Source organism: Neofelis nebulosa, chromosome 1 (genome assembly GCF_028018385.1).
Source record: "Neofelis nebulosa isolate mNeoNeb1 chromosome 1, mNeoNeb1.pri, whole genome shotgun sequence".
NCBI classification, from domain to species: domain Eukaryota; kingdom Metazoa; phylum Chordata; class Mammalia; order Carnivora; family Felidae; genus Neofelis; species Neofelis nebulosa.
In genome coordinates this window covers 67,019,924-67,036,586 of record NC_080782.1, presented here as the reverse complement: position 1 = coordinate 67,036,586, position 16,663 = coordinate 67,019,924, and the positions used below count along the sequence as shown (strand labels likewise).

At 45.8% G+C, this 16,663-nt stretch overlaps 1 protein-coding gene and 1 long non-coding RNA gene across 22 annotated transcripts in view; one reads left to right on the top strand and one right to left on the bottom strand.

Moving 5' to 3' along the window:
* Nucleotides 1-6,661: 6,661 nt before the first annotated feature.
* Nucleotides 6,662-14,949, bottom strand: LOC131509281 (uncharacterized). Of its 2 annotated transcripts, XR_009260404.1 has the most exons (4): nucleotides 14,582-14,949; nucleotides 12,219-12,333; nucleotides 8,023-8,103; nucleotides 6,662-6,903 (listed from the first exon to the last, which is right to left on the bottom strand). It is a non-coding gene; the product is annotated as an uncharacterized LOC131509281 (long non-coding RNA). The 2 variants fall into 2 exon arrangements; XR_009260408.1 differs by lacking the exon at nucleotides 8,023-8,103.
* Nucleotides 14,950-14,984: 35 nt separating this feature from the next.
* The window catches only part of FAM193B (family with sequence similarity 193 member B), a 32,202-nt gene continuing 30,523 nt past the window's right edge, over nucleotides 14,985-16,663 (top strand). For 10 of the 20 annotated variants that reach the window (XM_058724650.1, XM_058724640.1, XM_058724675.1 and 7 more), the window contains exon 1: nucleotides 15,324-16,390. Coding sequence is in view for 5 of the 20 variants with exons in the window: in XM_058724548.1 (XP_058580531.1) it covers nucleotides 15,091-15,300 (210 nt within the window). In the remaining 15 variants the exon portion in view is untranslated. Of the gene's footprint in view, nucleotides 15,301-15,321; nucleotides 16,391-16,663 lie in introns of those variants that run through there. The other 10 variants (XM_058724573.1, XM_058724564.1, XM_058724543.1 and 7 more) reach the window with 7 other exon arrangements.

Sequence of the window (16,663 nt, the reverse complement as noted above, 5' to 3'; positions counted from 1 at the left end):
CAGGAAAGAATATCCAATGAAATAAAGACAGTCTCTTCAGCAAGTGGTGCTGGGAAAACTGGACAGCAACATGCAGAAGAATGAACCTGGACCACCTTCTTACACCATAAACAGAAATAAACTCAAAATGGATGAAAGACCTCAATGTAAGACAGGAAGCCATCAAAATCCTCGAGGAGAAAGCAGGCAAAAACCTCTCTGATCCTGGACAGAGCAAATTCTTACTCAACACGTCTCCAGAGGCAAGGGAAACAAAAGCAAAAATGAACTACTGGGACCTCATCAAAATAAAAAGCTTCTGCACAGTGAAGGAAACAATCAGCAAAACTAAAATGCAACCGACAGAATGGGAGAATATATTGCAAACGACATATCAGATAAAGGGTTGGTATCCAAAATCTATAAAGAACTTATCAAACTCAACACCCAAACAACAAATAATCCAGTGAAGAAATGGGCAAAAGACATGAATAGACACTTCTCCAAAGACATCCAGATGGCCAAGTGACACATGAAAAAATGCTCAACATCACTCGACATCAGAGAAATACAAATCAAAACCACAATGAGATACCACCTCACACCAGTAAGAATGGTTAACATTAACAACTCAGGCAACAACAGATGTAGGTGAGGCTGCGGAGAGAGAGGATCTCTTTTGCATTGTTGGTGGCAATGCAAGCTGGTGCAGCCACTCTGGAAAACAGTATGGAGGTTCCTCAAAAAAATAGAACTACCTTATGACCCACCAATTGCACTACTAGGTATTTATCCACGGGATACAGGTATGCTGTTTCGAAGGGATGTATGCACCCCAATGTTTATAGCAGCACTATCAACAACAGCCAAAGTATGGAAAGAGCCTAATGTCCATCGATGAATGAATGGATAAAGAAGATGTGGTATATATATATACAATGGAGTATTATTCAGCAATCAAAAAGAATGAAATCTTGCCATTTGCAACTATGTGGATGGAACTGGAAGGTATTATGCTAAGTGAAATTAGTCAGAGAAAGACAAAAATCATATAACTTTACTCATATGAGGACTTTAAGAGACAAAACAGATGAACATAAGGGAAACAAATACAAACAGGGAGGGGGACAAAGTATAAGAGACTCTTAAATATGGAGAACAAACAGAGGGTTACTGGAGAGGTTGTGGGAGGGGGGATGGACTAAATGGGTAAGGGGAATTAAGGAATCTACTCCTGAAATCATTGTTGCACTATATGCTAACTAGCTTGGATATAAATTAAAAAATAAATTTAAAAAATTATCTATAGGGGTGCCTGCATGGCTCAGTTGGTTGAGCATCCAACTCTTGATTTTGGCTCAGGTCATGATCTCACAGTTCATGGGTTCAAGCCCTGTGCTGTCAGTGCAGAGCCTGCTTGGGATTCTCTCCCTCCCTCTCTCTCTGACCTGCTCTCTCTCTCTCTCCCTCCCTCTCTAAAAATAAATAAACATTTTAAAAAGAAGAAGAAGAGGAAGAAAGAAAATGCCCCCTCCATAACCCAAGCTCTGTGAAAAGCTACCTTGGATGTGGAAATCCTCAGCCCTGGAGGACCAGGCTAGAAGCATAGGACATTTCTAACAAGGTGCTCTCCAAGAAGATTTCTGAAGGGAGGGTGTCATCCTTGTAACTAACTGCAAAGACTTATCTACAGAAAAGAATGTAGCCACATTAGCTTCCTCTAATCTCCCCAAGGGATGTACCACCTCTTGGATAGAAAATGAGAGTGGGCTTTGGAACAGAGAAAAAGAAGTGCCTCAAATTCAAGGCCACCAGTGTGGTCCAGACCAAATCAGAGTCTCTGGAGGCTCTAACAGAGAACTGCTTCCTTCTTCAAGGAGATGGCCAAGGTGAGCCAGATTCCTGGACCCACTGCTCTCTTCCTCCCAGAGCCGCTGATATACAGAAGCGATAACAGTCTGCGCGATGGTGGCAGAGACCCAGCTTCCTAAGGGCCTAAGGGCATTCCAGCTACACCAGAACAGACTTCCCCACACCATACAGTGGGGTTCTGGAAGCAGTAACATCCAGAGAAATCAACGTGCTTCTGGAGATTCTTCAAGCTTTCCAGGGTCCTATCCTGTAAACACCTTCACCCAGGATGACCAGGGCAACAAAGTTGTGGACCCACCATGGGAAGGAAGACATTCTTGGAATGGTAAGTAGGGCCCCAACCCAGTTAACAGGAACATTAAAAGACATGCAATGTGTTGGGGTTTTTTTTGAATGGGGAGGAATCTAAGCTATTCCTATCACCATGATGTCATCCATTTAATAGATCAGCATGACACCATGTGGGTGAAGGTTGCTGTGCACTAAGTTGTTGCCCAGAGACTGGATATATCTTATGGCATCATGAGGTTATGTGTGCACTCCATCTCCTAAAGTTCATTCACTCATTGTTGCTCACAGGCGTTCAAGGCTCACTTGCTACAATGATGTGCCTCTTTCTCCTGACCCTGAAGATGCACTTTCCTTTTTCTCAAGCTGAACAATGTATCTACATTTCGTATAATACTTTGTGTTTGGAGTGGGGGGACCTCTTCTTTTCTCCTCCATCTTGGTAATCCAAGGATGCATGAAACAGCAGCCCTGTGGCAGCCAGCTTCCAAGATGACTCCTAATGGTTCTTCCTTACTGGTATTCATGGTCCTGTGTAGTCCCTTCTCACACTGAACAGTATTGATCTGTGCAACCAATAGGATGCTGCAGAAATGAGAACATGTGACTTCCAAGGCTGGGTCATAAAGGCATTGCATTTCGGCCTTGCTATCACTTGGATCACTTACTTGAGGGAAACCAGCCACCAAGTCAGGAGGACATTCCACTAGCCTTGTGGAGAGGCCCACATGGTGAGGAACCAAAGCTCCTTCCAATAGCCATGTGATGAGCTATCTTGGCTCCATCCTGGGAGAAGATCCTCCAGCCCCATCAAAGCCTTCATATGATGTGGCCCTGAGTGACATCTTGACTACACCTCATGATAGACCCTGGGCCAGAACACCCAGATAAGCTGCTCCAAATTCCTGACCCACAGAGAAATGATGTGAGATAATGTCTATTTTTGTTTTAAGCCACTAAGTTTTAGTGTAATTTGTTACTAAAACAGTCCCTCTTGCCAATTAACTACTCTGAAGAAGCCACCTTCTTACAGGCCAACTTTTAACTGGTGTTATTATTTTTAAATTCTCTGCAGACACACCCCTTATTGCCTGCATCCTGAATAGAAGTTTTCATCACATACCCAATGTGTGGCTACACGGAAGCCACCCTGAATTAACTACTTGTCAAGAAGCCAATGTAATGGGCATTGTGGATATGAGCAATGTAGGATCCCTACTCCCCACAGACTCATGTCCCTGGGTGTGGGCTCCAAGCCCATTGGAGCTCACATCTCTTGCAGACTACTAGTCCTCTCATCTACTGGCCCCACTTGAAGCCAAGAAATAATAGTGGGACTGGGGAGTGTGAGAGTGGGCTGCCCCCTGAAGACTCCCCATCCATACTCTGCCCTAATCTGAATGATTTCCTACCACAACTATGTATTCTCAGGAGTGCAGATGAGACTCTTCCTCATTTCCGGTGAGGTAGAAGAATTCTTCTTATTACTTCAGTTTGACTATTTCTGTCTGCAGAGAATTTAAAAACCGAACACTGGTCAAAAGTGCAGACATGGAATGCCACTTAGGAAAATTTACTAAAACCTGGAGTTACAACATTATCATACTATTAGAAAATTCTCTCTAGAGCAGTGGGTGGCAGGGGGCTGGAGGGACAAACTTAAGAGTCAGAATGCACTGCAGTGGAGCTATTTTTGGCCAACATAATGGTGATGACTTCATTGTTGTTTCCATGATAAATCACTGTATTAGCTGACTTCTGACAGGGCAGGCTATATTAGTTATCACAGTATTTCAGAATGCTCTGGCCTTTAACTCTCTCTTGGCCAAGATCTTGTTAGGACACTTTTGTTTACAAACATCTTACTATATGTGCCAGGCTCTGTGCTGAAGGGAGCAGAATATGCCACCCCAAAAATATGCCTCTTTGGCATAAGGATTATTGAGCTATAGTCCCTTGAAAAACAGCAGGTACAAGAAAGGAACTCTGACCTCCCTTTTACTTCCTGAAAGCAGAAGATAAAACTCCCATGTGAAAGATGGTCTGCCTATACCAGGAGTAGAGAAATGTTATTATCACCAGAAACAGGGAATTGAGCCCAAGAGAAATCTGTACAAATAGATTTTGTTAAAATAATTCTTATCTTTAGTCTTGCCATTTTAGTTACTTTTCCACAATTGCCTCTCTTTGTTCAACCTACTATATAAACACTTAGGCCTGGCCACCTCTGTGGGTCTTCAATTTCCTGTGGTGGTTCCCATGCACATGTGAAAATCTATATACTTTCTCCTATTAATCTGTCCCATGTCAATTTAGTTCTCTGGCTCAGCTGGAGACCCTAAGAGGATGGAGGTAGTTTTGCCTCCCTAGAGTACTAAGGTCTTGGTTTATATGTCACAATCCCATGGGACACTACTTTTATCCCCATTCTCTATATGATAAGACTGAGTCACAGAGAAATCAAGGCCTTTCCTGAGGTCACATAGCCATTAAGTGGTCGAGCTTGGACTGAAATCTAAATGTTTGAGTCCCAAGCCTACAAAGTACAGAGGAGTGAGTCACAGATGGCTTCAAAGAAAAAGACACCCTTGGACTGGCCGTTGAATGGTCAGTATAAGTTTATCAGACCCAGGAGGAGTAAAGGAGAGAATATAGTGTTTGAGCACAACAAGGTTGTAAGATGGGGTTGAAAGGTTGAAACCCAGGGTTCAAGGAAAACAGTGCTGAGGATAGAGGCTGCTACAAGCAAAGGCCAGCTCATGAGGGCCCTTAAATACCAGGCTTGGGGACTTGCAACTTACCCTGGGTGGCAGGGGGGGCGGGGCCTCCTGGGTGGTCCTAAGCTGGGGAGACATAGTCAGACTTGGTATTTCAAGACAATCTGGGGACAGCAGGAGGCTGAATTGGAAGAGCAGTTCTCAGCATGGGTGTGGATCAGAATCATCCAGGCTGCTTGTAAAACACACCTGGAACCCACACTCAAAAGTGTGATTCAACAGGGCTGGAAAGAGGCCCAGGGATCTGCATTTTAACATTTTCCAAGTGATTCTGATGTGAATCATCACTTGAAGAAACACCAGTAATCCAGAGGGAGAGAAGCAACAAGGAGGCTAATTATGAGGTTGTTGCCAGAGACAAATGAGTCCTGGACTCCCAACAGTGGTAAGAAAAATGAAAACAGCCTTACTGCTATGGCAGGATAATGTTTTTATAATGTGACCCTTTGTTTTTCTTTTTTCTGGTAATTCATCCCCCAGCTCCTTTCAAATAGCTAGTCCATGATGTGATCATTGCCCCTCGGGAGTGGGATGTGACAGGACAGAAACAAATCTTTCTGGTATGATATATTGGACATGTTCCAAATAATACAGGAGTTGGGGGTGGGGGTGACAGTTTTAGATGAAGCAAGACTGGCCATGAGTTAATAACTGTGGAAGCTGAATGATGACTGCAAGGGATTCATTATAGAAATCTGTCTACATTTTTTTTAGTTTTATTTGAAAATTTTCAAGTATTACTGGATTTGGTTTCAAAAAGGACTTAGGGACAAGGAGAGAAATCTCAGACCTAGCTGAAAAGTTCTGCGAAATTCATGAGGAAGAGGAGGTGGGGAGAATTGGCCCAGGAGAAGAGGCTCTGCCTATAGGATACTTCTGTGCCTGAGGGAGAGAAGAACTCATCTGATTTATGTATTTGGGAAGAATACAGTGCATGCTCTGCTCAGCTCTGCTTTTCTTCCTCTTATGATCTGCCACATCCACTGCCCCTTCAGGGACTCTCGGAGGGAGGCCCACCCAGTCGAGCACTGCCATGACTGGAGGACAGGAAGGTGTCTGCCTAGCTCAGGGGTTCAGTTACCCACACCGAGAAAATGCTCCACCTTGGTCTTTGTCAGCAATTAGGCAATGTCCTGGCCTTCACCCACCTCTCCTTTGCTTCATTTTTTAGTATGTTTAGAACCCTAGTCAGGAAGACAGTGCCATCTACTGAGGTCCTCCAGAGACCCCAAAACGAGGGCTTCTGAGGTCTGGAGAAAAGGGAGTGCAAAAGAGGAGGATGGAGGGAAGTGATGAGAGTACACAGGGGCTGGAGTACAGGGCAGAAAACCCAGGGGCAGAGAGGAACATTGCCCTGGGAAGCAGCAACACCTATCACAGAGATGGCTCCGAGGCACATCTAGGCAAAAAAGTACCTAGCTAGTCCCACAGGCAAGAGTGGCCTGCAGCTGGAAGACAGCTGGGGTCTCTAGCAGATGACTGAGTGAGAACAGGCAGGTCTCAGCAGCAACCAGCAGCACCAATGACATCTCCATGAATGTCTATGTAGACAGATGACATTGAGAACTAGATCCCCAACACACACACACACACACACACACACACACACACACACACATTAGATAGGGCTCCAGGGCCCCAAAACAACCTCCAGGGAAGGGGTAAAACCCTCAATTAGCTGAGATTAAGTTTCTGCCACTCCAACAGAATGGGAGTTCAAAATAGAAATTAAGTTGAGTTAAAAGAAAACTTTAATTATATTTCTTGCACAGGTGAATTTATGGACAGATTCCTCCTTGCTGGAGTAGATATTTTGAAGGCAGAATCAACAAGACTTGGAAGTCAGATGGATGATGGGGTGGTGAGGAGGAGAAAGTCTCTCCTCCATTTAAGAGATTTATTTCCCGAACACCCCAGGCTAGTTCAGGTTCTTCAATACTGTCTGCAAAGTTCTCCTGTCTCCCCGCAATGGTCTCCTCTCATGGCCCTGTAACATAGGTTCAATTGTTCTTACCCACTCAATTAATGATTAGGAACAATAACCAATTGCTCTATAAAGCAACCTACTTAAAGACATTTTCTATTTACTACCTAGAAAAAAAACATGTTAGAATTGTACCATTCAGACTGTACTAGAGTCACTGTAACAGTGGGGCTTGTAGGGGTGCCTGGGTGGCTCAGTCGGTTAAGCAGCCGACTTCAGCTCAGGTCATGACCTCGCGGTCCGTGAGTTCAAGAGTTGGGCTCTGTGCTGATAGCTCAGAGCCTGGAGCTTGTTTCAGATTCTGTGTCTCCCTCTCTCTGACCCTCCCCTGTTCATGCTCTGTCTCTCCCTGTCTCAAAAATAAATGTTAAAAAAAAAAAAAAAACCAGTGGGGCTTGTAGGGCTTGAGAAAGGTTAGAACAACACACTTCCCCTTCCAGAGCACCTCATCTAGACACCCTTTTTCATTCTTCCCTTGTGCCCCACCACCCTCATAGAAGGTCCAAATCTCACCCTGGGTTTCAAGACCTTTCACACTGGACCCTAGCTCTCATCCTCTCCAACCTTATTTCTTCTCCTCTAACCCCCATCTCCCTCTTGGGGGAAGTGGGGAGAGTCAGCCTCAGGCCCTCCTGCCCAAAGGTGCAAGCCCATTCTCAAGTTTAGAGGGAGTTGGATTGAAGGAGAGGGCAGGAAAATTGGCTACCTCCATCAAAAAGTGCTAAGAAAGTCCTTAGTTAGCCTGAGGTACAACTACAGGACTCAATGGGAGGAAGGGGCCCTGATCCGCTTTCCTCTGGTAGAATCACTTCTTCCCAGAAGCTGGCCAGGATGAGGGTGGTGTGCTGGGTGAGGCTCAGTAACTGCATTGGGGCTGGATGAAGCTGAAGCTGGCTTCCCATCTGTGGAAGGCCCACTGATGCCCAGCATCACCTGTGCAGATGGAAACAATGCCAAGGTGGTAATCCACTTTGCACTGCCCTTAGAATTTCCCCTGTCCCCATCTCCACTCAAGCACTTAGTTAGTTCTGTACCCACCACATTGGGTGGGAAAGAAAGTAAGTCAAAGTAAAACTGGCAAACTATCCGGATTTTGTATTCCATGCCCAAGCCCTTACAGACTTAAGTGATGAAGCCAGTGGTCTTCAAACTTTTGACTGTTTGAAAGCAGTTTGAAAAATTACACACGCTCTTGCATGGGACCTGCGAAATAAATTGTAACACCCAGCACAAAATGAAAACATAGGTCCCTTACTCAAATCTTATTAAGAATTTCAAGAGGACTGGGGTGCCTGGGTGGTTCAGTTGGTTAAGCGTCTGACTTCAGCCCAGGTCATGATCTCGTAGTTCATGGGTTTGAGCCCTGCATCAGGCTCTTGTGCTGACAGCTCAGAGCCTGGAGCCTGCTTCGGATTATGTGTCTCCCTCTCTCTCTACCCCTCCCCCACTCATGGCTCTGTCTGTCTCTCAAAAATGAATAATCATTAAAAAGAAAAAAAGATGTTCAAGGGAATTAAAGAGTATACTTATCATGATGAGCACTGAGTAATGTACAGAATTGTTGAGTCACTATATTGTACACTGAAACTAATATAACACTGTATGTTAACTATACTGGAATTAAAAATCTTAATTTTTAAAAAATTTTAAGAAGACAAAGGCAAGGCATTAAGCCAAGCTCACAGCCCTTCTCAAGGTGGTGCCCTGAGTGGCTACACAGGCTGTGCATCTAGGAAGCTAGTCCTGCTTTCATACACTTTTGAGTTAGCATGTAAAAATATATATATAAATACACAGTTGCAGAAGATGTAGCTCCAGTATACTGTATACTTGATTTAAAAATATTTTCTTCCAAAATGGGCAAAAGACATGAATAGACACTTCTCCAAAGAAGACATCCAGGTGGCCAACAGACACATGAAATGATGCTCAACGTCACTCATCATCAAGCAAATACAAATCAAAGCCACACTGAGATACCACTTCATGCCAGTCAGAGTGGCTACAATGAACAAATCAGGACTATAGATGCTGGCGAGGATATGAGGAAACAGGAACCCTCTTACACTGATGGTGGGAATGCAAACTGGTGCAGCCGATGTGGAAGACAGAGTGGATGTTCTGCAACAAATTCAAAATAGACCTACCTTATGACCCAGGAATAGCACTGCTAGGAATTTACCCAAGGGATACAAGAGTGCTGATGCATGGGGGCACTTGTACCCCAATGTTTATAGCAGCACTCTCAACAACAGCCAAATTATGCAAAGAGCCTAAATGTCCATCAACTGATGAATGGATAAAGATGTGGTTTATATATACAATAGAATGCTACCTGGCAATTAGAAAGAATGAAATCTGGCCATTTGCAGCAACATGGATGGAACTGGAGGGTATTATGCTAAGTGAAATAAGTCAGTCAGAGAAAGACAGATACCATATGTTTTCACTCATGTGGATCTTGAGAAACTTAACAGAAGACCATGGGGAAGGGGAAGGGGGGAAAAAAAGTTACAGAGAGGGAGGGAGACAAACCATAAGAGACTCTTTTTTTTTTTTTTTTTTTTTTTTTAATTTTTTTTTTTTCAACGTTTTTTATTTATTTCTGGGACAGAGAGAGACAGAGCATGAACGGGGGAGGGGCAGAGAGAGAGGGAGACACAGAATCGGAAACAGGCTCCAGGCTCCGAGCCATCGGCCCAGAGCCTGACGCGGGGCTCGAACTCACAGACCGCGAGATCGTGACCTGGCTGAAGTCGGACGCTCAACTGACTGCGCCACCCAGGCGCCCCAAGAGACTCTTAAATACAGAGAACAAACTGAGGGTTGATGGGGGTTGGGGGAGAGGGGAAAGTGGGTGATGGGCATTGAGGAGGGCACTTGTTGGGATAAGCACTGGGTGTTGTATGGAAACCAATTTGACAATAAATTATATTAAAAATAAATAAATAACAGGGGCGCCTGGGTGGCGCAGTCGGTTAAGCGTCCGACTTCAGCCAGGTCACGATCTCGCGGTCCGTGAGTTTGAGCCCCGCGTCAGGCTCTGGGCCGATGGCTCGGAGCCTGGAGCCTGTTTCCGATTCTGTGTCTCCCTCTCTCTGCACCTCCCCCGTTCATGCTCTGTCTCTCTCTGTCCCAAAAATAAATAAAAAACGTTAAATAAATAAATAAATAAATAAATAACATAATATAACATGACATAAAAAAAATATTTTCTTCCAGTTCTCAGAGCAGCAAAAAAGTTAATTTAAATTTTTTTTTTAACGTTTATTTAATTTTGAGACAGGGAGAGACAGCATGAATGGGGGAGGGTCAGAGAGAGAGGGAGACACAGAATCTGAAACAGGCTCCAGGCTCTGAGCTGTCAGCACAGAGCCTGACGTGGGGCTCGAACTCACGGACTGTGAGATCATGACCTGAGCCGACGTCGGATGCTTAACCGACTGAGCCACCCAGGCGCCCGGCAAAAAGTTAATTTAATGTATGAGAAATGTTTGTCCTGACAGCTCATCTCTGTTGAATGGATAAACAAACTGGTACTTCCACTCAGTGGACTACCACTCAGCAGTAAGAATGGATGGGCTATGGTTACATACCGCAACATAGATGAGTCACAAAGTAATTATGCTGAGGAAGAGAACTCAGGCAAAACAATTCATACTATATGAAATGCAAAATTATCCATAGAAACAGAAAGCAGATCAGCGGTTGCCTGGGAAGAGGGGATGGATTAGAATCAGGTGGAGCCATATGGCTAACATCTCACCAAGGGAACGTGAAGTGAAAATGATGTATAGTCATTTCTGGGTATTGCTCATAAAAACATCCCATGCAACCCTCACTCTGTCTTCTTCCCCATCCTCTAGTTGAATGGAGAGAACCTGGATGAAGGGACAGCCACAAGATAGGAGGAGACTGGATTCCTGAATAAGTGCATGAAGCAAATCCCCTTTGACTGGCATTGGACTATAACATGAAAAATAACTAAACTATTATGGTGTTAAACCCCTAACACGTTGGGATTGTTGGTCACAGCCAGAGGCCAACCCTAACTAACACACAATCCAACGCAATCTCTACCAGAAGATAGCTAGCCAGTCTTCTCAAAGTAAGGTTCCACCCCAGGGGCTTAGGCTGGTTTCTTGACTGGCAGACTCAGCACTGATAGCGGCGAGGCTAGCTATGGGAGGGAGCAGTCCATGTTGCTGGGCCAATTTTGTCATAAACCCACTGAGAAAATCCCAAAATGGCTAGGAAGGGGGACTGCCTGATAGTCACAGAAGGTGTCATACTGCCCACCGGGTAAAAGAGGTTCTTCCATAGTGAGGCCCTTTTGGTGAATGTCCACTTGAGACACAAATCACTTAATGCTCTGAAGCCACTCTGGGTAGTTCATGCACATTTGTCTTGCTCAAAACTTACTATCACTAACCTTCAGTCGGTTTCCATTCAAGTTTCTGACCAATAGACTAAACCATTATCCAATGCCCAGAAATCAGTGTGTCTGTACTTCAGGGCTTCCGGGCACATTTCCCTTTTCTAGGTCCCTTAGGCTCTCTTGGAGGAAGTCTGGGTGAAGCCAGCACACTGTGCAGAGCCATCTATAAAGTGGGCTTTAGATTTTTCTTCCTCAGTCAACTTATATCGTAAACAATTCCCCATGAGACCATGAATATCAGTAACAGGAGAGGAATGTAAACAACTTGCTCAGACAACCTACTGCACTTGTGCCTTTAGGGCTTGCTTGGACCCAGGCCATATATGCCACTCCTCTTGGTAATAGAGTACTGCTGGCCACCCCTGACTTTATGGCTGGGTAGATCAGATAACATGGTACCTTAGGTCACCTGGTAACCTGGTATGCCACGGTCAGACAACCAGTTTCACCAGACTCCTGGAGCAAGTCAGGAGCATCTCAAAAGGAGATGCTACTTGCCAAAGGAGGGCATAACTTTGTTCCAAAATTCAATGCCTGAATATAAAGACCAAAGGCAGAACTACTTACTCTGCAACCTGATCCAGTAAAACCTTCTCTCTTCGTATGGTCCCCTCTAAAGTTGACAGCTTTCAAGTGACCCAGTAATAAGTAAAATAATATACCTAAATACAGTATATTTTGCCACACAAGTCTAAAGAAGCCCACCAAGTATTGTACCTCTTTTATTAGTGATAGGGAGTATGATGTACAGCAACTTGTCCTTAATTTTATAGGGAATATCTCAACACACCCTAGACCCCTGGATAGTGCACTGAGTGGACAGACCACTGTATATTTGTGAGATTTATTATCTGCCTTCTAGCACACACATCATGCTTACCAAGTCATCCAGGGTATCTCCTACCTCCTGTTCTCAAGGCCCATCAAAATGATGTCATCAGTGTCACAGTAGATTACCCTGATAGCCAATGGAATGGTGATTTGGTCAAAAATTCCTGTAAAGTAAGTGTGTTCAGAACGTGACATATTCCTGAAGCAAAACAGTAAAGGTTTACTGCTGCCCCTGCCAGAGGAACACAAACTATTCCTGAGGTTTGGTATAGAAGAAAAAGCACTTACTAGACCTACAGTTGTCTATTAGAGGCCAACAACTGCACCCACATGATCCAAGAATGACCACTCTGAAAAAGTGCCTGCAACTGGAGTCCTTACCAGAATAAGTTTGTCATAATGCTCTGTCATTCTTCAAGACAACCTATCTTCTCCATCAATAAGGAAAATGTGGCATATATATATATATGAATGAAAAATACATGTAAAAAAGTATAAAAAGATATATACATATATATGTATGTACATATATATATGTGTATATATATATATGTGTATATATATATACACACGTATATATATATGTATATATATATATGTATATATATATATATATATATGTGTGTATATATATATATAAAGGAATATTATTAAACCTTAAAAAAGAAAAACATCCTGGGGTGTCTGAGTCAATTAAGCACCCAACTCTTGATTTTGGCTCAGGTCATGATCTCATGGTTCCTGAGTTCCAGCCCCAGAGCAGGCTCTGTGCTCTCTCTCTCTCTCTCTCTCTCTCTCTCTCTCTCTCTTTCTGTCAATAAATAAACTTTAAAAAGAAGGAGGAGGATGAAGAGGAGAAAATCCTACCATTTGCAACAACATGGATGAACCTGAAGGACGTTTTGCAAAGTGAAATAAGCCAGTCACAAAAAGACAAACATTGCATGATCTCACTTACATGTGGAGTATTAAAAAAAAAAAAAAAAAAAAAAAAAAAAAGCTGAACTTATAACAGAAAGTAGGATAGTGGTTACCAGAGGCTGGGGTGTGCAGAAAAAAAATTTTTTTTTTTTTTAAGGTGGAATGGTGGTTTCTAGGGGCTGCTGTGGGAGGGGAGAATAAGGAGTAATTATTTAACAAGTATGGAGTTTCAGTTTTGCAAGATGAAAAGAGTTCTGGAGATGGATGGTGGTAATGGTTGCATATAATATGAATGTACTTAATACCACTGAACTATATGCTTAAAAATGGCTAAGATTAGGGGGTGTCTGGGTGGCTCAGTTGGTTAAGTGTCCGACTTCAGTTCAGGTCATGATCTCACCATCAGTGAGTTTGAGCCCTGTGTCTGGCACTGTGCTGACAGCTCAGAGCCTGTGGCATGCCTCAGATTCTATGTCTCCCTCTCTCTGCCCCTCCCCTTCTCACTCTCTCTCTCTCTCAAAAATAAAATAAAACACTTAAAAAATTTTTTTAATGGCTAAGATCGTTAAGTTTTATGTTGGGCATATTTTGCCACAATAAAAATAAATAAATGGGGGGAAAAATAGTATCTAGCTTCTATTCTGTCCAAACTAAGAGGTCATGTTGATGTAGTGGGAATCACCCTGAAATCCTTCAAATCTTTGATGATGGCACTAATCCCCATAATGAGATGAAGTATTTTTCTTTTTTCTTTTTCATTTTTTAGAGACAGAGAGTGAGGGAGAAGGGCAGAAGGAGAGAAAAAGAGAATCCCAAGCAGGCTCCACGTTCAGTGCAGAGCATGAGGCAGGGGCTTGATCCAGACCCTGGGACTGTGACCTGAGCAGAAATCAAGAGTCAGACGCTCAAATGACTGAGCCACCTGGCCACCTAAGATGAAGTATTTTTCGTTTAGGTTCCTGGCACTTAAGGAAAGCTCCAAGGCCATGTAGCACTGCTTCTCAAAATAGCCCTTGCTCCCATTAATTAGGCTAATGTCATTATTCCGTCTTCTTAGTGATACCAAGAGCAACTCTACATATAACCCACTACATAGTTGCAGGGTACCACTGGCCCTGGCATGAGAAAGATTGCACTCAAAACTTTTTCTACAAATGTGCACCATGTGCATATCTCATATATTCAAAAAAGTAGGGAAAACTCATTTTAACAATTAAATACATAATTATTACATTTTTAAATGCTCCTTTGTGTACCACTCAAAATCCTCTCCTGCACACAACTTTTGGGAAAACACTGACCTAGTACGTGCCCCAGTCATTTTCATCTCATCACACTGGTTGTAACTGTGTATTTAACTATCCACTTTCCCCACCAGACTGGGGACAGGAGTGGGGTCTGAGCTCTGCTGTCCCAAGCAACGAACGCTGGACTCCTAGTTGACCATACGTTACAAACAAAAGACCCAGACCATTCCCTCGTCCCTTTCACCTCAAACTATCCACGAGCCCATGAGTTCCGGCTGGCTGATGTTGAGCAGCCACTTCGCCTTTTTTGGCCTCGATTTTTCTCCGCTGCAAAATGGGAACGACCATACCTGCCTCCTCGTGTGAGGAGCGACTCTGCAAGGAGTCAGATGGTGGGTGTGAAAGTACTCTAGAAAATAATTAATTCACTCATCCATTTAGCAGGCAGTTATTACAGGCCCGGGGCGGTACAGCACGGTTACCACAGCAACCACCCTTCCCTGGCACAGGTCGCATCCCGGGAGTCCACCAGTTTCTCACTCTTACAGAACTTCAGGTGGTGACCTTATTCAAAATGGCGCAGGCAGCCTCGGGGGCTAGTGCGGCGGCGCGGCCGCCGCGCCCTATGACCTGCTGGCAGCAGCAGAGGGGGGAGCCGGGCGCCGCCATATTGGCTGTTGTCCTGCGAGGGGAGCGGCGGCGGCGGCGGCGGCGACGACGCGTGTGGAGCGAGGGATCGGCGCGAGCAGCGGCATGACTCGGAGGCGGAGCAGGCCGAGCGGCGGCGCGGGTCGGCGCGAGCGGGTGCGAGCCGCGGGGCACCAGAAGCCCCAGGCTCCCGAACCCCCGCCGCCGCCGAGCCTGGAAGCTGGAGCGGGTGCAGGGCCCCCGGAGGCGCCCGCGGAGCCGGACCGCCACGGCCCCAGGGAGGAGGACGAGCCCAAGTTGGCTCCCGGACCACAGGTAGGAGCGAGCAAGGCGAGTCCGGCCGCTCCGGCACTTTCACTTCCCGGGAGCGGGGCCGGGGTGAGCTTGGGGATGAACCATCTTCCACCGGCTGGGGCTGAGGCTTTCTCCCCCGAGGCGGGAGTGGAGGCTGGACCCTTCTCTCCAAGCCGAAGCATGGCCCGTCCTGTCCTGTGACCAGGCTGCCTGCCCTCTCCCGCCGCCTCCGGGCTGGAGCAGGGGCTAGACTTTGTGGTCGCATACCCACCCACACTGGGACTGGGCTCTGATCCTGAGGCCACAGCCCAGCTCTCTGCCCTTCTCCCCCTGGGCCCACCTGCTCCACCACCTACCCACAGAGCAGCCTGGGGCGCTGTGGCCTGGAAGGCTACAGCCTCTTCCCTCTCCCCCCACCCTGGGAACGGCCCCACCCTTTCCCTTCACTGCCTGCAGCCACTGCCCCCTCAGCAGCTGTGTGCCCCCAGCGTATGTCTCCTGTGGCCTCCCTCCTCTCCCTGCCCAACATAGCAGTTGGAGCAGACTGTCAGGCAGCCCCAAAGACTATTTAGTGGGGCTCCTGCACTGAAGTGAAAACCTAGCAAAGCCTTCCCTTTCTTCCCTCTATACCCCTGACCCACAAGGTGGCCCATCTCAACCCTCAGATCCCTGGGTTTGGTGAATCCTGCTGAGAGTGAGCAGTAGTAGCAGGATTCCGCAAAGCCTCCAGCTTGCCACCTGGAAGAAGGTCACTTTCTTTTGAGCAAAGGAGATAATGGGAGGTACCCTGCCAGTGTTCACTGAGAGCCCGGGGTGACATGAGCCTCAGTTGCTCCGGGAGGGTTGTGGCACATGGGGCTGGGTGGCTCGCCCTAAGCTTGCTCTGACAAAAGAGTTTTGAGTTGGTCTTTTGGCTGAGCCTGCCAAGGAAGGCAGGCTCCTGCAGGAGTCTTGGAGGGTCGGATGCAGCGCCGGATGAGGATGAGGCGTGGCGGAAGATGCGTTTGGCTCTGCAGACACTGCATCGGGCAGCAGGGGACTCTGGGAGGCTGGTGCAGCCAGAAGGCATGGCTCTTGACAGCCTTCTAGTAGAATCTCTGGAATTGTGCATGTGAGTGGGGATGTCATTTGGGGTACCATTGCCAGAAAGCCTTCCCTAACTTTCCCAGTTGCGTGAGGTGCCCCCTTTGTGCCCACAGCCCCCTGTGCTTCCCTTTGGTAGCACTCCCCATTCTTCAGTGAGACATTCTGTTGATGTATCTGTTCCCTGCACTGCACTGTGAACTCCGCAGGGGCACAGACTATGTCATCTATCTCTGATTCTCCATGCCTAGCCCTGGGCCTTGCTGACACTGAGTAGAAATAACTAGGTGAATGAGAGAGA